The sequence below is a fragment of the Globicephala melas genome, chromosome 10 (genome assembly GCF_963455315.2).
Source record: "Globicephala melas chromosome 10, mGloMel1.2, whole genome shotgun sequence".
Taxonomy (NCBI): Eukaryota; Metazoa; Chordata; class Mammalia; order Artiodactyla; family Delphinidae; genus Globicephala; species Globicephala melas.
The window spans coordinates 94,806,527-94,830,209 of record NC_083323.1 but is presented as its reverse complement, the minus strand read 5'-3'; the positions used below and the strand labels follow the sequence as shown (position 1 = coordinate 94,830,209).

At 35.5% G+C, this 23,683-nt stretch overlaps 1 protein-coding gene across 1 annotated transcript; it reads right to left on the bottom strand.

Annotated features, from left to right (window-relative positions):
* Positions 1–2,476: 2,476 nt before the first annotated feature.
* On the bottom strand, positions 2,477–10,535 carry CD69 (CD69 molecule). The gene is made up of 5 exons (XM_030834482.2): positions 10,409–10,535; positions 6,543–6,665; positions 5,241–5,440; positions 4,787–4,890; positions 2,477–3,752 (listed from the first exon to the last, which is right to left on the bottom strand). Exons 1-5 carry the CDS (start codon positions 10,470–10,472, stop codon positions 3,644–3,646), a joined length of 600 nt encoding a protein of 199 aa, XP_030690342.1. The 5' UTR covers positions 10,473–10,535; the 3' UTR covers positions 2,477–3,643.
* Positions 10,536–23,683: the final 13,148 nt, after the last annotated feature.

The window sequence follows — 23,683 nt, the reverse complement described above, 5'->3', positions numbered from 1 at the left end:
TTCAGGAGAATCTATCTGAAAGTCGGCAACATTAATTCCATCTGAATTTCTTTCCATGTAATGTTACATATTTACACTTTCCAAGTCGTGAATCTTTTGGGGCGACTATCTTGTCTACGTGGGGGAGGGGAAATAATTTTCCCTCTACCCTTCTAGTTTCTTGGTTGAGACACCTCCTGTAATAAAAGGCAGATTAATGGGAGAAAAGCAAGCAGAAGTTTAATAACATGCATACCTCCTGCGTATGTGGGAGAGAACCAGGAAAACCAAGTAACTCCTGAAAACGATCCAAACCATAACCTTAAATAATATTTCCAGGTAAAGACAAAAGAAGATGTTGGGGAGGGAGAGGGCGGCCTGGTATGGAGGCCACCAGGAAAAGCACAGTAAACAAGGGTAAGGTTGTTACACAGATTTAAGCTGTTGCCTTCTCCACTAAGATTTTCTAGAGTCCCTTCTCTTCCTGTACAGAAAGGGAGACACCCTTACAAATGGAGATTTCTCTTATAAATGTAAATGTCGCTTACTAAAGGGTAACTTCTATTTTCAGAGCTTCACCTGTGAATGCTGTTTTTTTATTTTTTTTTAAATAATCGGCGTAACATGATCCTTAAGCCAAAGAGACATATTTTGAGGTGACACATCCTGCTCCCCTTCACCTACCAGATACCATTTGCAATGGTAATATACACACGTAATATATACATGTATATATACACATGTAATATACCTAGGAATAAATTTAAAGAGACATATAGGAGTTGTATACAAAAATCTATAACGTATAGAAAGAAATTAAAGGTAGAAATTAAAGAAGACTAAAATTAAAGAATTTAATGGAGAATTAAATCATGGCATGGAGTAAAAGACTTAATAAAGATGTCAATTTTTGCCAACTTTGGTTTTTTTTTTTTTTTTTTGCGGTACGCGGGCCTCTCACTGTTGTGGCTTCTCCTGTTGCGGAGCACAGGCTCCAGACGCGCAGGCTCAGCGGCCATGGCTCAAGGGCCCAGCCACTCTGCGGCATGTGGGATCTTCCCAGACCGGGGCATGAACCTGTGTCCCCTGCATCAGCAGGCGGACTCCCAACCACTGCGCCACCAGGGAAACCCAGCTTTTAACCTTTTAAAAATACTTTTAAACTTATTGAATCCCTATAATCATCTGAGATAAGCAGGTAAACTATTACTCCCCTTTCCAGAGGAAGAAATTGAAATTATGTTGGAAAAACCAAATAAAACACAGAAAAGTGATAGTTAAAAGTTTGAATACAGGACCAAATAAAGTAGGATATCTGTGATATATTTCCACAGCATCCTACATATTCCCTGCTATAAGGCTCCATCACCACCATAATATAACACTTTACTGTTTGTTTTAGAAATAGACCATAAATTCCCCAAGACTAGTTTTCGTGCCAAATTTGCTTAGTGTTTTAACTTTACTGTCCACCACAGTGTTGCTTAATAATCATTCACTGAATAATTTTTTAAAAAAAAAACCCTCAAAAAATGCTATGTAGAAATAGACACATCATGTAGAAATGCTGCTTTTTGCTAAAATTACTTTGAGGGCATGGTGTTCCCATTTATAATGATCACCACTAAAGTTTAATACATCTTTGGGGTTCACTGTGAGCCAGGTGCTCTTCTACGTCCATTTTCATGTATTAACTAGCTTAACTTCTAGCTAATTTTAACAAAATTTCTACCTAATTCTAACTAAAACAGCCAGTCAACTAGAGAGAGGCAGAAATGAAACTTGGACAGTATTTCTCTTTCACTCCAGCTCTCAACATCTACACTTTCCCTTACACATTTCATAGTGCATGGATCCAAGACGTTGCTTCCTAACATGACCCAGGAGTAGACTGTTGATATTAATGATAGGATATCAGAGTTTGGAGCCTGTAGGAACTGAAGGACACTGAGATTAAGAAACTCTATATTATTTATCGCTAAGCAGTGTCTGGAATCCAGATTTCTTTTCAATATGCCATACTAGTGACAACAGTTTAAAGATACTACATATAGCATACATTTCCAACTTTCAGAGAAGGAGAATACTGTGAAATACATTCATAAAACAATTTTGAAGATAGTGTTATTTTTCCTTATTGAAAAATCTCATGAAGATTATGGAGTGCCTTATTTCTATTGAATGAATTATTTTATGTAAATTACTATGAGTATAGCATTTCAGAAATGAATAAGATGCTTTCAGAACATCAGTGATGAGGACAAATTATGCTCTCTTTTGGAGAGAGGACGAGCTTATAAATAAATCCTTGCAAAGTGACTTTAGCCGCCTCCAAATTTCTCTGTGCCTCTTCAGGGTGATAAACAATAAAAGAAAGAGAGAAAATGGTAGAGTCAAAAATTCTTAAATGACATAAATTCCTCTAAAGTCAATTAGAATATTTACTGAACTTTTGCTGTTTACAGAAAAGTAGATACAGCCCTTTGAAAACACACATGACAACAACTTACAAAGCACAAACCATATTATAAATCTAAGGTTTTACAATAGAAGTGTCTTTGAAAAAAAGTTACGGTATTCTGTTTCTTCCTTTCTAGCATGAGATATGTTTTAATATATTTTGAAGGAGTGACCACTTTTCAGAAACCATTTTGTTTATTCTACTTTCATTTTAACATACATAAAAGCAGGTTATGATTGTACTGGATACAAAAGACAAACAAATAAACACACGTTATTGCACTTAGAAAATACTTCTCATGAAGTATTGCACATGATAGAATAGATCAGGAAAGGAGAATAGATCAGGAAAGGCACAAGGTTATAAACAGATAGGACTAGTATTATTCCAGATTTGAACAATACAGACTTTTTCCTGATAGAGATTTGCCACATCACATACTGCACATTTTCCAACACTTTTATCTGTTTTACAAATATTCCTCATATTCTTTGTTTTTGTCCTTATCTCTGTAAAACACTGTGTATAAGGCAATAAATTATGTACCATTGAAAAAGACAAGTCTACGCTGAAGAAGTGAAAAAAAAAGACTGGCGTAAATATATGATCACCCCATTCTTTGGGGGGCAAATGACAAAGTAACTTGACAAACTTCTTTAAAAAGAGAGAAACATTACAAAGCTTCATTTCATAAGCATTTGCCCATTGATAAATGTCCTCTGAGTTCAAGAAAAATGCATTTAGACTAAATACCTCTGTTGCCAGTTAAAATTTCCTCTGTTTACATTCAGCTTTTAATACTACTATTTAATTCCTTCATCCAGTGCAAATGCATGAAGGGCACACGTTGTTCACAGTCATTCAACAATAAATAATAACTCTAAACTTAGTTACCTTATTATTTCTGAATTAAAAAAATATAAAGTGCATTCAAAAGCTTTGAAGTCATTTTTCTCATTCTTGGACAAAATTAGTCAACCTGTAACATTTTCAGCTCGTGGCAGAAGTATTCCACAGTGCAGATATTCCTGGAATTTTTCTCCCTTTTTCCCACAGTCTTGTTTGGAAGAAAATTTCCAAAATAGTAAAAAGTTTTTTTCACAAAGTCTTTCTGGGAAACTTCTGACCATAGAGCGCCATTCGTCAACACACATTTCCTTGAGTTCCATGATAGAATAGTATATAAGCAAATATGATTCCTCTTTAGTTGGAGGGTTTGCTACATATCCAGTGTAAATTCTTTTCACATTCTGTGCTGCTGACCTCTGTGCTGTTCAGAAATGCACAGTTCTCAGAGCCTGTAAGGTTGAACCTGTCAACAATAAAGAAACCAGAATTATTGTCAGTTTATCACTTCCGTTCAGTTACATGAGAATCAGCTTTGTGGTGGTGGAGGTGGTGGTTTCTGCTTTTTTTTTTTTCTTAGTAGGAATGCATGAGGCCAGTGTGCCAATCAAATGATCACAGAGTAATCTGCAGAGACAGTAGACAAAGACCCAAAAGAATAGTATGTGGTGAGAAGATACAAAATTAAGAGTAGACGTCTCCATTTGTTTGCTTGGTGTGTCACCACAGGAGTGACTCGTTCATTTTTGAGTTCACACACCATTCCCAGAAAGTATAAACATTCAACAGTCATGTGTACTAGCGCATAGAGTTTTAGAGGGTAACAGTCCCTGGTGCCCATTTGTGGGTGTGAAACATACCAAGGATTCCTTTTCTAGAGATTTAAACTAATTTTCTGTATCTTTAATTTTCATAAAACTATTTAGGGAGCTAGAAATTGTTTCAAGTCTGGGTTTTCAGATGACAAAGATTAACACTAAACTTATACGATGTCCTTCAAACTTTAAAATGTACAGGTAATGGCCATAAAGTCAGCATCTTTAATTCTGGGGCAGGTTTTCTCTCAGATCCATAGAAGCTTCTAATTAGGTATTGAAAATATTGTTCTTTATCTCTGTGGAGAGGAGAACTGGCAAAGCAAAAAGGAATTACTAGCTTGTCAATAAAATATAAATATGAGATTGGAAATGTTGGATTTTTTTCCCATCATCATATTTATACCTGGAATATTTCTGAGTTTTATTCCACTCAAATTTGCTGAGATCGAGTTACTAAGAAGCATTTATCGTATGAATTCCAAGCAGATAAAAAGAAAAAAATGATAATATTAAAGCCCTTCTTTAAAGAAGTCCGTAGAGTATAACATACAAAAGAGATTGTTAAAGTTCTGCTTATAAAGAGCTCAATCTTCATGTAGAATAGTACTTCTAAAGGAAAAAAGGAAAGTGCTTCCCTTGAGCTGCCATCCTGGGGAGGATAAAGAGATATCTTGAAACTCACCAGTTATTAAATTTTTTGCCATTTGACCATTTCCACATCTGGTCAGCTTCATTTTTCAGCCCAATCCAGTGTTCAGTTCTACCCACATGTTGTTTTAAAAAGATCTTGAAGAAAGCACAAAGGAACTGTATGTTAAACCACCCCTCCTGATAAGTATGTAATAAATCTTGTTTCTTAAATCTGCAACTCGTAGGCATGATAGCTAAGCTGATTATTTACTAGTTCTATGTAGGTTCAGCTCATGTGGATTTTTGGCCTTTGAGGCTAAACAAATCACATTTAAAGACTAAATTGAACTCTCATTTTGACCTCAGACTGATCATGTGGCTTTCTGTGACTAAATTTTCCTGGGTGAGAGACAGATACAATGTCTTCCCTTAGAAGGAAACCACAGAGTAGCTATATAAAATAGAATAGCAATATCTTATGGAATTGTTTTTGAATACTATCTTACCATGTCCTCTTCAGAATCAATGACAGCAAGAGTGGCACCATGTTTGGAGCAAAAGTTTTGGGCCAAAGTCCAGTTCCTTGTTTTCTTGGAAATAAGATAGCATTTCCCCTGGTATACTATCCAATCATCTGAGCAAGAAGAAACGTGGGTGTTTGGTGACACCGAGGACATATATTGGCCTGGACAGTTGTACTGGCCCACTGTGAACAAGAAAAGTGTTTGTTTTAGTAACACAAGCAACCGAATACCCACAGTGTGCAAAACTAGTTCAGGGGATGCTGTGCTGTGCTGGGTGATAAACGAAGAGAGGAAAGAAGGTGAATTCTTTTTTTTTTTTTTTAATGAATTCTTTTTAAAAAAAAATTTTGTTGAAGTATAGTTGACGAGAGATGTTATATTAGTTTCGGGTGTACAACATGGTGATTCAAAATTTTCATACATTATATATGCTCCATTTAAAATTATAAAAAAGGAAGGTGAATTTTGGAAAGAGTAATAAGAAGGCAGTTTCTCACTTTATCTGATCTCTCATTGTGCCTAATCATCATGGTACTAGGTATAAGAAATAAGAGGGAGTCACTTTGGTCAGAAAGTGGAGGGTAAATTTTAAAATCTTGAAAATAGTCTTTGGACTAGAAAGGCTAAAATACATTAAACTTCCAAGTAAGGTTTTGTATCTGAATGCAGATGGGGAAGAATTTGAAGACATAGTATATACAGACCTATACTGGAAGGTAGAGGAGAGAATACTTTGCAGAGGAGCAATTCAGAATACACAAAAATTTATGTTTGGGGATGTGTCATAAAACTGTAAAATTTCATGTTTGTATAAGACACAAATGTATCTTGGTATAGCTGTATGTTTCGAATACCATAACACAACTGACTCTCTGGGAGCTTCTAGATATATTCTATATCTATATCTATATTCTGTTCCTTTTGAGATAAGAGACTGACCAATTCCTGATTAATCTATGGCTTAGGTATTATTCTTTTCATTAACAATGAACGTGCAGCCCACATTTTTCCAGTTAAACGTCTATATATTTAGACTCTAAATCGGCCCCTTTTATTCCAGATTTAAACATCTGCTCACATGTAATTTTATCCCACAGTATTGTATAAATCATAAGAACTTTTAATATTTCTAAAGCACTAGAAAACTAAACAAAAGTATTGCATCAATTATTCAAGGAATGTGGAATCATATTTAGCATTTCCTAGGAAATTGATCATGTATGAAAAATGAGATTGTCCTAAATTAATCAGAACTTTTGATGAATTCATGAAGTGCAGACCCACCTGATAAAGCAATGAGAGCTATGATTAGAGTGGTGATGAAGACCACGTTCACTACAGCACATGGGATGGGAACTTGAATGGACCCTTCATGATATGCCGCAAAATGAAGCCTGGTGGCATTATCTGAAGAGAGAAAGTAGATGATGAATTCAAGCAGGCTATAGAAGTAAGAAAGAGACATTTGATTTTCTCTTGAGGCATTTAAAATAAAAAAATAGCTATGTGTCTCCCTATCTTCTTATATGAAATTTATAAGTTAATTTCCCTCAAGTGTTGAGTGAATTTGGATAGTTTATTTTTGGCTAGAAATAAAACAATCCAGTCACAATAATGATATCATAAAATATCTCCCCCAAATACGTACTCAGTAGCTATGAAAATTCTAAATATATCATAATTGTATTGTTTTAATCACAATAAGAACATTTAGTAAATATCTGATTACCCTAGAAGACATATAAAAAGAACATCCTATGTACAATCCCTTAAATTCTTTGTAGTTACTGTTTAAGGGAGATGGTATAAATGGGTATAAATGTGGGTGATATAATAAAAAATGTTGAATTGATATAAAAATATATACAACTGGAATGACTAAAAATTTAAAAAAAAGATGGATGGTAATTTTTTGTGAATTTGGTAGATGTGAAGCATTGAAATTTCCATATTTTACTGAATGGGAGAGTAGAATGGAAAAAAATACTTTGGAAAACTATTTCTTACATAATTAAATATACACTTATCCTATGATCCAGAAACTCTACTCCTATTATTTTCTCAAGAGAAATGAAAATACATCTTCAAAATGTTTTATATAAGAACGTTCAGAGCAACTTTATTCTTAACAACCAAATCCTAGAAATAAACCAAGTATCCATCAACAGGAAAATGGATAAACAAATTATGGTATACCCATACAAGAAATTCTACTCAGAAATTAAAAAATTGGAACAACTGATGCATGCAACAAAATGGATGAATCGCAAAAAAAAATGTTGAGCAAAAAAAATCCAGCCACAATTATATACTGTATATATTCATTTATGTGACATTCAGGAATAGCTGAACTAAACTTGATGATAGAAATGAGAAAAGTGATTGCTTTTATGTGTTGGAAAATTAATTTGACTGGAAAGGAACACAGGGAAACTTTCTGGGGTGATGGAAAATGCCAAATGTTGGTTGGAGTTGTAGTTATAACTCATTAAACTGTATATGTATGATCTGTGCATACACTGTATGTCAATTTTACCTCATTTAAAAATAACAGGTGACTGAAAAATAAGATGTTTGAATTTTCCAAGAGAAGTTAAAATAATAGAGGAAATTTAACAGTACTATAGACTAAATATTGGGTAGAAATAGGTTTTTTCATTTATCCTTTATCCTTAGTATAATGCTAAAACCAAGTAAAAGTTTTATTTCATCAATGAGAAATATTTTTGTGGAAGGATTTAGAATATGAATATGATGTGAATGATGATTCTTAGTTACCAAAAAACACCCACCACCAACAACAACAAAGCTAGAAAGATATCTGTTCTAGATTAGAAATAAATAATTGAGAAAGGAGAGAGGGGAATTTTGTGACTCAGAGTTTGAATTTGATTTTTGCTAGGATGAGCTATCAGGATATTTAAAATTCGGCCTCACAGGAAATATATAGATCCCTATTATGCTCTCAAAAACTGAAATGTAAAATAACTACTTGAATGATATTAAAACTTACCATGAAAGATAGTCTCAATATGCAAAAATATCCTATTTTTCAGTATGGGTGGCTTTCATAATTAAAAGGATGTCTATACAGACACAACTTGAAATTCGTGTATTTTTTTTCCTTAAAGGCTTTCTTTAAGGTTAAACTAGGCAAAGAGATGCTGCTTTCTTTCACAGTAATTTTGCTATGTAATGGATGTCAGCATCAACTGTTGCTTCTTCTGAGGATTGTTTCTCCCAGTATAGATCTGCATTCAGGTTTTGCAAGAGAAGGCTTTACTTCACTCCCATCTGGTTCTATTTCTCTCAGCTTCTTAAAGCAAACCTTCCTTTTTTCACCAGCATACAGCTGTCACCGGAAGCAGCCTTTCGTAGCTAGGGTAGCAAGTTCAGAGCTCTCTGTCTAGTTTCACTTCTTACCGCGTGAGACTCGATCATAGGGTTCAAACTCAATGCAGGAACAGCTCTGGCTCTTCAGCAAGTGCCAACACATCCAAGTAACTCATGGACGCCAGAGCCCATTGGCTTATCCACTGGACTCACTCTATTGGCTTATCCATTGGGTAAGCTATGGAGATGATTCTCAGACTGTACTTTATATCCATTAGTGAGGGCTATTGTTACTCACAGTTTGACTTATCACCTAGGTAAGAAAACACTCCCCTAAGAGCATACTTCTGCTCGGATTACAAGCCCTGTCCATTAATGGAGAAATTGAAAACAAATCCACTAGTACATATTGAATCACCAAGGGTGGTGCTCAATAATTGTTTATACTAATGAAGCAAGCACAAATAGCAGCGTAGACTAAACATTCATAAATTAAATATTCAACAGAAAATTGGAATGATCTCAGGAAAAGTTAAGAATTACTACAATAGCTCCTTCTTCTTTCAACTATGCTGTTTATTGAGTGGTTTTACTCTTAAATATATTTTTTCTTTTGGGGCAGCTCAGCTGAGCCATCAAGTTATGGCTATCTGGTTACCAAAAAATTTTTGTGGCTTGTACGTGTTATCCACACTTGATTTTGTGTTCTTAAGTGAAAGATGGGTTTATCAGAGGTAATGAATGCTTTTCTAAAGCAAACCAGTCTAGTAGACCCATACTCAGAAAACAATCCCTTCCTCTAGATTTTTTTAGCTCTGCTGTTCATAACACATTCTTTGTTACTGGTTAGGTTTGCTTACAAGTAAACTCTAGTTCCTACATGCTGGTGCTTGGGGCACCTCATTAATTAGAGAGGAAGAGAGAGAGAAATGAAACCAATCAAGAAAGCCTCACCAAAACAAATTATTGTAAAACAATGGGACAATCCTGGTAATCGAAAATGAAAGGTCTGAGGACAGAATAGACAAATAGAAAAGAAGAAAAAGCATATAGCAAAGATGATCATGTTTTGATGAAAAATAAAAGAAAGGAAGAAAAACATCTGATTCATGTAGAATTTGAAGCCCACGATTAGAAGGGTGAAATAGAAGAGCGAAATGGAGGAAAAGAGTTCCATAAAGAATATAGAAGATTTCATTTTCAAGAATTCTTTCATGACTTTCTCCTAATAAGTTACCATTGGGCACTGTAAATGTTCAGATGTTTATATGGATATTCTCTCAAAAATTAGAAACCTTTGTTCCCAGCAACTGGAGGATGCTGTCTTGAGAACACCAGAGAAGGCCCACCCAGAAAGCACAAAATGGTACAAGGTAAAGGCAATCAAGAATGTAATTGTTTATGTGGAAAACAGAGTTTTCCATAAAGAGAGTCAGTGCTTCCTATAGGATGGATATGGGAAAATGATGGCCAGTTCACTGGGCTAGGGCAGTGAGGTTTCTAATTAAATATGAAAAATTGAGATGATATAAACTAAAACAAAGAAACAAACCTTTAGAGAGCTTCTGAAATTCACCCTTGTGATTTCCTCTCAAGTTTCTATTTGTCTTCTCATAGAAAAAGAAATATTTACTTCTTCCCCATTTTCTCCTTTATTCCAACTGAAATAGAATGTAACCAAGTTCTTCAAAAGACAAGCTTCATTTCCCCCTAACTACCGTTATATATCATAGATAGATAGATAGGTAGGTAGATAGATATAAATATAGATATATTGATAGATGCTACCAGTATATGAGGAGTAAGACCTGACTTACTTTGTTGTGCTCTTTTCAGATGCAAGGAGCTGGTCTCTGTTGCAGAACAATCTTCAGAATTCATCTTTATCCTCGTCACGATCCCTTGGTTAATCGCAGGTCAAGCCAGTCTGCAGTGAGTCTTTGCTGGAGCTCTTGTTCAGTCTCTGAGTCTCTGAGATATCTTAGCGTTTATATTCAGTTACATTGTCTCCACCCACTTCCTCTCACCTCCGGATCTTTCAGCTACTCCTGTCCTCTTTAATTCATGCTCTAGTGGCCCAAACAGTTTACAATGCGGTGTTGTGGTGAGCTACGGGTTTTCCCTGCTGTCTGAAACGTGCTTTCTCACAATTGTAGGTGCAGCGTGAAGAGACAAGCGCGGTTTTCCCAGAATCCGAGATATCCTTTCTTAAATTTGTAGAAAACAAATAATTTAGGAAACAGAATATCTAAGCAAAGAATTAAAAGTTAGGGATTCCTATCTTTGAGATGGAAATAATGTGGGGAGGAATATATCCCTGGAATCCCATTCATTCATATAATCATATACTTAACAACTATTGTTTTATTGAACATCTACTATGAACTTGACACTGTCTGGGGTTAGAGGATTTATTGTTGAATAAGAAAGTTACCACCTCTATTCTCATGGATCTTTCTCCAGTCTGGAAGGGTTTAACTTAGCAAGCTATAAACTGGCTTCCAGAAATGTGTCATTCGATTCTTCCCTGGGGACTAGTTTTTCAAAGTATCATTTAGTCAGTAGCTGGTTTAATGGAGGAAATAGACCTTGTGGCTGGTACTTCCTTTCTATGCTCTAAAATTGTTTATCTTAAATGATCTGTTTCATTTATCTCCTGTTAATTTTCATGTCATATTTTACTGTCATTTAGACTGCCCTATTTCCCCTCAGTAATATCTTATTCTATTTTTCTCCAATCTTTTAGATTATTATTTTCCTATATCTCTGACACTCTGGACATCTGAGAATGATTATTATAAAAATATACTGCCATAGTATTAATATCATCCAGATAAGTTATTAAGGTCAACACAAAATGAATGTAGAATATCTGTGTCTAGTGATTTAAGGAGGGGATAAAAATATCACTCTGGTTAATAATCTTAGTGCCCTCAAATTTTATCATTAATATGACTAGAGTACAGATATTCTGTTTTCAGAATAAAGCCTTTGTGAAAATGTTATGGTTAAGTGGGTAGAAAATTACCATCTACTGTAGGCTAGTTAGACCGTCATATTTATTTGTTTACCTAAGACATGAAGAGGTACACGTTGGTCCTAAAACTCTCTTTGTTCTTCTTTATTTTTCACTCAGTTCCTAGTATGTTTTCCACATATCAGCTAGACGGGTTGCTTTATAATTAAGTAGTATCATTTTAGTGAGAAGTTCACTTCTTCACTTCTCCCACTAGACTCGGCTTCGTATCAAAATTACCATACAATGCAAAGACCTTCTTGTATATTTGAGAAGACTTTGCCTTATCCATGATCTGGCCCCTGGCTACCTCTCCTACCATAGCCACTGCCCTCTCCAATAGTCACAGCTTTGCTGTTCCACAAAAATGTCAAGCATCCTCCCACTACAGGGTCATGCATTTTCTCTAAAAGGTTCTTCCTCCATCTAGTTGCATGTTTTGCCCTCCCTTTAATTCAGTTCACTCACTGTTCAACTATCATTTACCCAGAGAGGTCTTCACTTGCCTTCTCTATGTAAAATAGAACCTCCTACTCTATGACTCCACATGACTTTATCTCTCTCTGTGTCACTTGTCAAGATCTGACATTACATTATTATCACCTACTTTCTTTACCAGACTGTAAGCTGCTTGGGGGTAAAGACTTTTTCTGACTTGTCCCTTCTGTGACTCTAACATGTGACATAGTAACAGGAACCTAGTATGTACTCAGTACATATTGTTGAATGAGTGAATTAATAAATATGAGTTAATGAAAGAGTATGTATAAAAAACATAAAAGTTCCAAAATATAAAGTGCTGCTCAGGGAGGTTAGTGGGATCGTAGGGCTGAGAAATGAATGCCTTTACACTGCCAGTGGGTAGCAAGGGCATACTTGAGTACTGCTGATGAATGACAAAGGGGAAGTGAAGTTTGGTACTTAAGGGAATAGCTGATGTTTTTACTAATTTCTTTGGGTTAAAGAAACTTCGATCTTTTAAATGTTTATTTCATCTCCTAGAGTTGGGAATCTGGGTTAATGTCCGCACTTTGACACTAATTACACACAGCACGTTGTGAAGAATGCATGAGAAAAAAAATATATATATATCTATCTATCTGCAATCTTCCAAGTCCATGGGATATAAAGAGAAGGAAAGAATACATACTTATACACACTGATAACCTTTGCTGTGTCTCTTCCAGTGCAAAGCAGGTTGTTTCAACAGCTTATTGGACTGACACAAAAGCCATGGTCCAGTTATACCATTTTCCAGTGTACGTTTTCCCCTCTGATGATTCCCATGTAAGTGTGAAACTCTAATTTTCTTAGCTGGACACAGACTACCTGCGAAGTTTGAATGTTTCAGAACAATTAGCAGGCTAACAGGCACGCAAAATAGAGTAGTGTTTACAGATAGTTGTCTCCCACAATGTTGCCTCTTACTCCTTATAGCCCAGCTGTGTTGACTTTCACTCTGTTCTTCGAAAAAGCTGAACTTATTTTCATTTTATAGGCTGTGCTCTTGCCCTTATTCCCTCTGATCTCAGATTTTTCATGGCTAAGTCTTTCTTCTCATCTATATTTACCTTACATGTTACCTACTCAGTAAGACCTTCCATGACCACCCGCACAAATTACCTCCCATTGGTCATGACTTATTACCTCACTCTTTTATTTTATAGAACATAATATCATCTGAGACTTTGTAGTTCAGTTGTATATAAATATATATATATAGTTTTTAAGATAATAATTATTAATATTTACTTCCCTTACCGGAAAGTAAGGTCTTTAAGAGCAGGGACATGGCTGTCTTATACAACAATGAATAACTTGTACCTATAATAAGGCTTAGAACATAGAGGGAGTTCAACGACTATTTGTTGGATATATACATGAAATAATGTATGTGAATATCAACTCAAGCATTTGTTAGCTATGCAGATTTGGGAAAGTTATACAACTCCACTGGATTTTGGCTTCGTTATGTGTACAATGAAGGTATCAGCATCTAACTTACAAAGTTTTGGGGAAGAAAACATCATAAATGAGAAAATTAACTTTCTACCACAGTGTTTGTGTAGATTAGGTATTTAGCGATAAGTAAAGGATTAACAGTTTGATTCAGGTCATGAGAAAGAAAAGTTCCTCATTTCATGTAAGATGTTAACAGATAATAACTGAGCAGTCTCAGCCTAATTGCTGATATGATGTAATGTGACGCTTGTCTGTCTAGGTTACAGACAGACAGAGGAAGCTGCAGTCTCCTACAACCAACTGTAACAGCTTTTGTGACACTAAAACACTTTCTTATGTGTTCAAGTTTTCTTGCTTCCAGAGCCATATTCAGGTGAATGGATATTATATATATATATATATATATATTTACATATGTCTATATATACAAACACACACATATACATTTATATATTAATGTATAATATATGTAATAATAAATGTATAATATATGCAATATATGTTATATATGCCATTGTGTAATACATGTAATTGATGTTATATATAACATATATATGTATAATATATGTAATATTTGTTTTATATTTCCTTGGACACAGGAAAGTGATGTCTAGAGATCTTACTTTATGAAAATAAATATTTTTAAACATTATAACATTGATCTATTAAATATTAAATATTTTTAAACATTATAACATTGATCTATTAAAATCTATTATTTTTGTTCTGAAATCATTTTTCTCTACTTGTTTTTAGGAGAGCGGCCAAAGTATTTTGTTGAAATCAGCACTCATACAGGTGGCAGTAAGCAGACATTGAAAACATAAAAACCGGCCAAATTACCAAGAACATATGCTATCAGTGGGCTTTGTAGGTATCCACTGGCCCTCATGCTATTCAAGCCCTCCACAATAACTTTATTGCAAAATTAATTATTTTCTTATTACTCCTCCATCCCCTTTCACAATCAATTTTTTAAGTGTAAGAAATCTGCCTGAGAAAGCAGTCAACTTAAATCCATGCAGAGGCATGAACAGTGAATAGGGGTTGCCCAGCACAGTCCTGCTTGATACCTGTTGTCCTGATTATTAAAAGCATGTTATTTCACTTGCAAGAGTGTCTTCCTATGTATATATAATGAATTACAAGTTTACATTACTAATCAGTATTTGTTAAATCAAAGGAAGGTATCTCACCTGTGAAATTACACTAACTAGGACAAAGCAAAGTGTAGAGGGTCAGGATGCAGTGTGGTAGAGATTTTGGGGTCAGAAGGTTTTTCGGTTGCCTCTTTATTTATCTAAATGTGAAAGCCAACTTCCTGTGTGGTCAGCCCTGATGGCTTCAATTCTCTAAAGCAAAGAAACACATCAAGAAACCTAAAGAAAGAAAACTTGTGCAAATAAACTCTTTAAAATCTCCTTACAAAACACACGTGGTCATAATACATAACTTTCAAAATTTTCAGAGATATTTTCTATGTTTTATTTCATAAAGAATACATCAAAACATTAAGGGATATCCACAGGGCAAAGATGATCATTAAGATCTCATAGTTCAGTTGAGAAAGCCGAGTTTTAGAGAGAAATTAGTGCCTGGACAAATTTGGAAGAAGTCACTCAGGACACCAGAACTCAATGCACGTCTCTTTCACGTTTGACCTTATATGAAGAATCCGGAGAAAGGTTCCAGAAAGGAAATGAAGTAATGTGAGCTGCATGCAAAGTGATACAAAGGAGACAGGATATACAGTCCTTATCAGGCAGCAGCTCGGCAGGATGCTCTGGTGGCCCACGTTCACAGAGACCGCAAACTTCAGACCTGATAGAATTTCCAGAGGCTACCTCTTCATCTTTTTTTTAATCATCTTTTTTTCTTTCAGTGGGTGAATTGGGTTTCTGAATGGCTTTTAATCTCCTTGGGAATCAAAGCTGCCATTTCTAATGTCTTACCTATTGAATTATACAAATTATGTAAATTGGTAAAATTTATTTTTAAATCACAGATGTGTGTGTGCTCTCCCACTGGTTATTGTAAAGGGTCAGAAGAGGGAACCATGAGTAAGTAAGTGGGGAATTTCCACTTCTAACCACTTTCCAACCTTCTCTCCTCTCTGAATTCACCCTTTGAACTTTCTAATTTTCCTCTTTGGTAGAACATCTAAAACATAGAAATGAGTTCGTTTGGAAAGTATGAGCTGGTATGTTCCTTCTTCCTAACTTGACATAGTGATAGTAAAATACAATGTTCATGAATACATAAACTTGGACTCTGAAAAATCTGACTATTTTTCAAAGTAAAAGGCATAAAAGAACTATATCAAGGATGAGATATACCTTTATGTAACTTAATTCCAGGCTTCTTATATGTAGGAAATATTTTGGGGGAATATTCTCAAAGACAATAGTGTTGAAATGGCAAATATAACATGTAGAAATTTTAGGCAGGTAAGGGCCTGTGTCACTAGGTGATGAAAAATATATATCCATTTGTATCTGAATCTTGATAGATACACAATGAAGTTGAACAGAGCTGCTTCTCCCACCTCCTGTGGATACGTTTGTACCTACTTACATAGAGAAAAATCTCCAGGTAGAAGACATTCAGGGATTATTACCACACTTTTGCCCAATAAATTTAAAGTTTGAATGTATGTATTAAAATATTTTTTGATGGATTGAATTAGCCTTTACTGAGGCAAGATGTTAGGAAAGGAAAATGAAACCCATGGAAGGGAATTTGCCAGAAAGTGGGAGAAGTCGAGGCAGACATGAAAAGTCATAATAGTGTATCATGTATAATTTTAAGCTAACATACTTGACAATTTAAGTAAAATGGACACATCCTAGATAAACACCTCTTACAAAACTGAAACAAGAAGAATTTTTAAAAATCTTAATTGTTTTATAAATTTTAAAATAAATTGAACCCATAATTAAATACATCCTCCTTGGGAAATAAATAAAACATGAAAACATAAGTAAAAAACTCCATGCCCGGATAGTTTTACGTTCCCACCTACCAAACATTTAAGGAAGAAATAAGAAATTTCAGATTCTTCTAGAGAATATAAAAAGATCAAGTCAGAAAAACACTGCATTCAGTTCAATGTCCTTTTAACTTTTCTTCAGATTTCCCATTTGATCCATGAATGATTTAGAAATGTGTTGTTTCATTTGCAAATATTTGTACAACCTAACACCACTGGGCATTGGTAAAAGTCCTCCTCTGACACCAGCTGCTGGGTAGGAGAAGTCTAGCTTTTGCACAGAGTTGCCAGTGACTCCCTGGGGAGGGAGGGCATTCATTACTGCCCAGTGAGAATGAATGTCTGGGGCCCTTAGGTGGCTGTCTCTAACACCATCCCGTTAGGAGTGGGGGCAGTTGGAGTGTCTTGTTACAGACAGGCAAGTGTGGCAATTCAGGTTTGCACCTTGGACTTTGCTGCTGTGCATGACGGTGGGACCATGCTTTTTTTCTGTGGTGCTTGGCTGGAGTAGAGTAGTTGTTAGCTACAAGTTTTCTGTTTTGCTAGGCTGCCCTTTTCCTGGATTTTTGGTGGAGAGCAGGATTTTGTGGATGGTTTTCTGTTTTCACTGGTTGGCATTTCTGGGTTGCTGGCTTCTTCAGCTCCGTGTCGGGGATAAATGAGACAAAAAGAAAACCCATGGCACTCACCACCGCACCACTTTTCTAGTCCTGAATTCTCCCGTCAGCCTTATCCTCACCATCTTTCACTCTTCTTATGGTTATTTCATATGTCATATCCAGGGATTTTGTTGTACTTAGTTGGGAGAATAGGGAAAATACTTCATATCTTCTCAGAAGTAGATTCATAAATTTTAGTTTTCACAGTTGACATTATTGAGTACATAAGAAACCCCAATGAATCTATAAACTGTTAAGTAAACTATTAGAATATTTAAGACAGTTTACCTAATTTTCTTGATAGTAGAGGAATAAATGTATATATAATTGAATTTATATAAATGAATAAGAAATATAAGATAAATTTTTTAAAAGAGACATTCTCAACTGTATCAAAAAATCAAATATTAAAGAATAAGTCTAGGGGCTTCCCTGGTGGCGCAGTGGTTGAGAGTCCGCCTGCCGATGCAGGGGACATGGGTTTGTGCCCCGGTCCGGCAAGATCCCACATGCCGCGGAGCGGCTGCGCTCGTGAGCCATGGCCGCTGAGCCTGCGCGTCCGGAGCCTGCGCTCCGCAACGGGAGAGGCCGCAACAGTGAGAGGCCCGCGTACCGCAAAAAAAAAAAAAAAAGAATAAGTCTAGCAAAAGACATTTAACAAAACTATGAAATATTGACACAAATAATAAACATATCCTGCTTAAGGATTAGAGAACTTAATATTGTAAGCTTGACCGTTCTTCTCAAATTGATTTTTAAATTCATTGTAATCCCACTCAAAAATCTTAACAAGTTTTAAACTGAAAGTTGACAAACTGGTACTAAGTTTAGTTAACTTTTCAAAAGTCTGTAAGTGGTCCAAGCACTCCTAACAAAGAACAAGATTGCAAGACCTGCTTTACCAGTCATCAATAGTTATAAACCTACAGTAGTTTAGAGAGTGTGTGTCATGGTACAGATAGAGAAGTTGATATACAGAGCAGAGTAGAGATACCCATTCGTACGCAAAGACTATTTTATGATCCAAGTGATATGGCAAGGTATTGACTAGGTGATGCCCTTTCCAATAAATGTGCTGGGACATTGGATGTCCACGTGAGAAAAAACTAACTTGATCCCTATGACACACACACAAATTGATTCCTCATGGATTGTAGACCTAAATATGAAAAGCAAACTGACAAGGATTTAGTATTATTGTGATATTTATCCAGCCTAACTTTGTGTTTATGATAAAAGAAGGATGTTATAGTTCAATATGATATATTTACAGAAGCATAAGCTAAAAGTCCCTGCTGTGAGAATAATCAACCTCTCCCATTTCTCCTACAATATTTTCCTATACAAAACACACAATGACACACATATAAAATCATGCTGAAAGTGAATATATCTGGCAACCATAATTCATGGATATAGCGTTTCTCCCTATATTCAGTTTGAACTTTTTTTGACTGCTTTCTAAAAGCCACCTCAGAGCTAATTATCCTTTATTGCCAAGCCCATAAATTTTATTTCTTGTCTACTGACGTTACTGCTTAACTGCTGATTTTATTTTCTTCTTCTATCTTCTATGGTTTTCTTCCCCACTCCTATGAATGGTTTAATCTTCCTAATTCTTTTGCATAATATCTTTTCTTCTAAACATCTTACAGTATCTATTGCTAGAGAAATATTTCAATTATATGACATAAATCTATATCTAAGAATAGTTTCTATAATAAAGAAGTAACTGTAAGGGGACAGAGAACAGTGAAAGGGAAAATATGAGAAATATTAAAAAAACACAAGCTACTTTTAAATAACCACATTTAATTCAATATTTCACAATTCATTCAGCCAGCTCTATTTATATTGTAAACACTGCACAGAAACAAACACAACAGGTTTTTTTTTTTTACCTCAAATAAATAAATAACTTGCTCATTAGAAGTACATTTTATTGGGCTTCCCTGGTGGCGCAGTGGTTGAGAGTCCGCCTGTCGATGCAGGGGAAGCGGGTTCGTGCCCCGGTCCAGGAAGATCCCACATGCCCCAGAGCGGCTGGGCTCGTGAGCCATGGCTGCTGAGCCTGCGCATCCGGAGGCTGTGCTCTGCAACGGGAGAGGCCACAGTAGTGAGAGGCCCGTGTACCGCCAAAAAAAAAGAAGTACATTTTACTAAACAACCTGACTTTTGAACCCATGTTTTCAACTGTTGTTTCACATACTGCTTTTGTCTGTGTGGCTGTCATTGTTGCTGCATTTCCATACTGCAAGATTATTGCCCTCAAGTTAGGCAACTAGAAATTTATTATGTAATCAAATTATTTAAGGACTGGTACTCCAACATTAACAAACTGTAAGGTAAAAATCACATCATTTCAATAGATGCAGAGAAAGCATTTGATGGAGTTCAACATCCATTTATGACAAAAACTCTCAACAAAGCGGGCATGGAAATACGTACCTTAACACGATAAAGGTCATATATGACAAACCCACAGCTAACATCGTACTCAATGGTGAATGCTGAAAGCTTTTCCTCTAAGGTCAGGAACAAGAAACCCTAACAACTCCACCCCAAGAAACTTGCTAGAAGTAGTAAATGAATTCGGCAAAGTCATAGGATTCGAAATCAATATACAGAAATCTGTGGCATTTCTACACACTAATAACAAACTATCAGAGAATATAAGTCCATTTTCAATGGCCCAGAAAGAATAAAATACCTAGGAATAAATTTAACAAAGTAGGCAAAAGATCTGCACTCTGAAAACTATAAGATACTGATGAAAGGAATTGAAGAAGACACAAATAAATGGAAAGATATCCTGTGCTCATGTATTGGGAACTAATATTGTTAAAATGTCTGTACTACAAACAGTCTACAGATTCAATGCAATGCTTATCAAAATACCCATGACATTTTTCACAAAACTAGAACAAATCATCCTAAAGTTTGTATGGAACTACAAGAGACCACAAACAGACAAAGCAACCTTGAGAAAGAAAAGCAGCACTGGAAGTATTACTCTCCCTGATGTTGAACCATACTACAAAGCTATAGGAAACAAACATATATACTATGGTACTAACACAAAAACAGACACAGAGGTCAGTGGAATAGAATTAAGAGCCCAGAAATAAACCTGCATTATTATGGACAATAGATTTATGACAAAGGAACCAAGAACATACAATGGAGAAAAGATAGACTCTTTAGTAAAATGATACTGTGAAAACTGGACAGCTATATGCAAAAGAATGAAACTAGACTACTATCTTATATCATACACACAAAAAAACTCAAAGTGGATTAAAGACTTAAATGTAAGACATGAAGCCACAAAATTCCCAGTGTAGGCAGTACACCCCTTGACATAAGTCTTCATGGTGTTTTTGTGGATCTGACTCCAAAAGCAAGGGAAACAAAAGCAAAAATAAACAAATGGGAGTATATTAAGTTAAAAACTTGTGCAAAGCAAAGGAAACCACTGTCAAAACAAAAAAGGTAACCTATTGAATAGTAGAAGATATTTGCAAATCACATATCCAACAAGAGGTTAATATCTAAAATATATTATCAACTCATACACCTCAAAAAAAAAAAAAAAACCACCCAAACAACCCAACTTAAAAATGAGCAGAAGACCTGAATAGACATTTTTTCAAGGAAGACAGATAGATGGCCACAGGAACATGAAAAGATGTTCAGCATCACTAATTATTCATGATGCAAATCAAATGAAAAGCACCATGGGATATCACCACACACCCGTTAGAATAGGCTATCATCAAAAAGGCAAAAAATAACAAATGTTAGAGAGGATGTGGAGAAAAGGGAACCTTTGTACACTGTTGGTGGAACTGTAAATTGGGGCAGCTACTATGGAAAACAGTATGGAGAGTCCTCAAAAAATTATGAATACAACTACCGTATGAGCCAGCTATTCCACTTCTGGGTATTTATTGGAAGACTAATTTGAAGAGATATATGCATCCCCATGTTCATTGTATCATTATTTACAATAACAAAGATATGGAAACGGCACAGTGTGCATCAGTGAATGAAAGGGTAAGGAAGCTGTGATATAGATACACAATGGAATACTATTCAGCCATAAAAAATAATGAAATCCTGCCATTTGCAACAATATGGATGCAACTTGAAGGTATTATGCTAAGGGAAATAAATCAGAGGAAGAAAGACAAATACCATATGATTTCACTTATATGCGGAATCAAAAAAACAAAACAAAATGAACAAAAATAATAAACAAAAACAAACTCACAGGTAAAGAGGTCAGATTATTGGTTACCAGAGGGGAAGGGGGTTGGTGGGCTGGGTGAAACGGTTGAAGAAGTTCAACTGTAAAATAATGGTTGGTATTTAGTGATCACTTTGTAGTGTATACAGGCATTGAATTATAATGCTGTACACCTGAAACTTATATACTTATAATTAAACAAATTTTCTACTCCTTTCCACCCCTCCTCTCCTCTGAGGCTCCTATATACCTAGATTGATATGCTTGTTAGTGTTCCACAGCTCTCTGAGGCTCAGTTCATTTTTCTTCATTCTTTTTTTTTTCTTCTGTTCCCCAGACTTGATAATCTCAGTCAATTCACCTTCAAGTTCACTGATTCTTTCTTTAGCCAAAACTGCTGTTGAGCCCTTCTAGTCAATTTTTAATTTCACTTCTTGTAATTTTCAACTCCAGAAATTCTATTTGTTTCTTTTTTGTGATTTCTATATCTTTATTGAGATTTTCTACTTGCTGAGACGTTATTCTCATACATGGTTGAGAACATGGTTGCTTTAGTCCTTTGAACATATTTAAAATAGCTGATTGAAAAGCTCTGCCTTAACCTTTGCTTGCACAGAGCCTTAAGGTCAGTCAGAAGTGAGAATTTAGGGCCTTCTCAGGTCTTCCTTGAGCATGTTCACAGCCATACACATGCACGAAGCATTCCATATTTTTAGCAGTATGTTAAATTTTTCAAAGCCCTCTATGAGCATCTTATCCCCATGTTTCTCTCTTAAGTTTTTTTTTTAATCAGCCTTTTCTTTGCCCCAACACTTATTGCTACCTCAGGAAGCTATAATGTTCAGCAATTGGTACAGATCGTTTTTGACAAATGCCCCTGGGGAAAAGGCTCTTTGCACTGAGCAAGTTATGTTTGACTCTCTCAGGTCAAGAAAAATCATGCCCTACAGATGGGAATTTCCAGGGAATCCAGCTAGTTCAAATAATGACTACTCTGAGATTCATTTTTTGAGGACTTCCAAATTCTTTCTGTCCCCTCCAGTTCCTGTTCTGCTGCTGGTTTTCACAGCTACTGTAGTTGCAAGACTGTTGGTTTTCAAGGCTACTATGAAGCTGAGAAGAAGGGGATGGGAACAGAGCAAGTGAAAACTCCACAACAGTCACTGTTCTTGATGAGATGCAGCTGTTTTCTTGAATAACTTATAGTATATTTTTGAAAGTCTTTGGTGAATTTCCAGCATTCTGAGAAAGTTGATTTTGACATTTTTTGTCAATGTTCTTATTGACTTTATAAAGGGATAGCTTTTCGTAGATCATAATTCCATTCCCGCTGATGTTTGGCTAGAAAATTTTATGTGTAATTATGATGAAGTATGTTTATTATTTTGATAATAAAAATAAAGAGAGCTATAGAAACATATTGGGGAATTTCTCAAGTATGAGAATAGTTTTATGTAAAAAGTAGTATTTAATATGAGGCATAAATTTGAACATAGATTTTCCAGGTAAATAAGACAGAAGAAGAGCTTTTAAACAGGGACAAATAGTACAAATCTCAAATATGGGAGGAGGAATAGCCAACTAGAGGGACTGACAGAAATCCAACAAGCTGGAATGAAGTGAGATGAGAGAGTGAAGCAGAGGACAGAGTTAAATTACAAAGAACCAAAATAAATGTTGTTAAATGGTTTAGAATTATTCTAAGTACAGTGGTAAGTCTCTAAAGTATTCTAAATTGGGTACTAACTGGGATCGGATATTCATTTTTAGAGGAATCACTCAGGCTGAGTAATATAGGATGTACTGGAATAAACTGTTGCCATAAAAAGGTGATTGTATTCAAGACAAGTGTGTGGCAGTAGAGATGAAGGAAAGTTGTCGAATTAAAGACACGATTAGTAAAACAGTCTATGATTAACTGGATAAGGGAATTCAAGGAGAGGAGATGCAGAAATAGAAGGTCAGATATGGTCCTCGTGTTTTGATACAGACAATGTGGGCAGTATTCCTTAAATAATATAGAGAATAGAGATTGGACTCAGGGGAGAATCAAAGTGATGAGGTCAGTTTCTGGACTCTGGGGGATTCACCTGGGTATTTTTAATAGACATTTAGATATATGGTTCTAGCCCTAAGCAAAGGGTTCTAATCAAGAAAATTATATATATATATGTATGTGTGTGTGTGTGTGTATACACACACACACACACACATATA

What these genes read in the sequence shown, in the direction of transcription:
- CD69 (XM_030834482.2), bottom strand. Translation starts at nt 10,472, where the DNA reads ATGAATTCTGAAGATTGTTCTGCAACAGAGACCAGCTCCTTGCATCTG. An exon ending in AGCTCTCATTGCTTTATCAG is followed by an intron (nt 5,441 to 6,542) that starts GTGGGTCTGCAC and finishes TCTTGTTCACAG; the next exon opens with TGGGCCAGTACAACTGTCCA. An exon ending in GGCAAAAAATTTAATAACTG is followed by an intron (nt 3,753 to 4,786) that starts GTGAGTTTCAAG and finishes TATTGTTGACAG; the next exon opens with GTTCAACCTTACAGGCTCTG.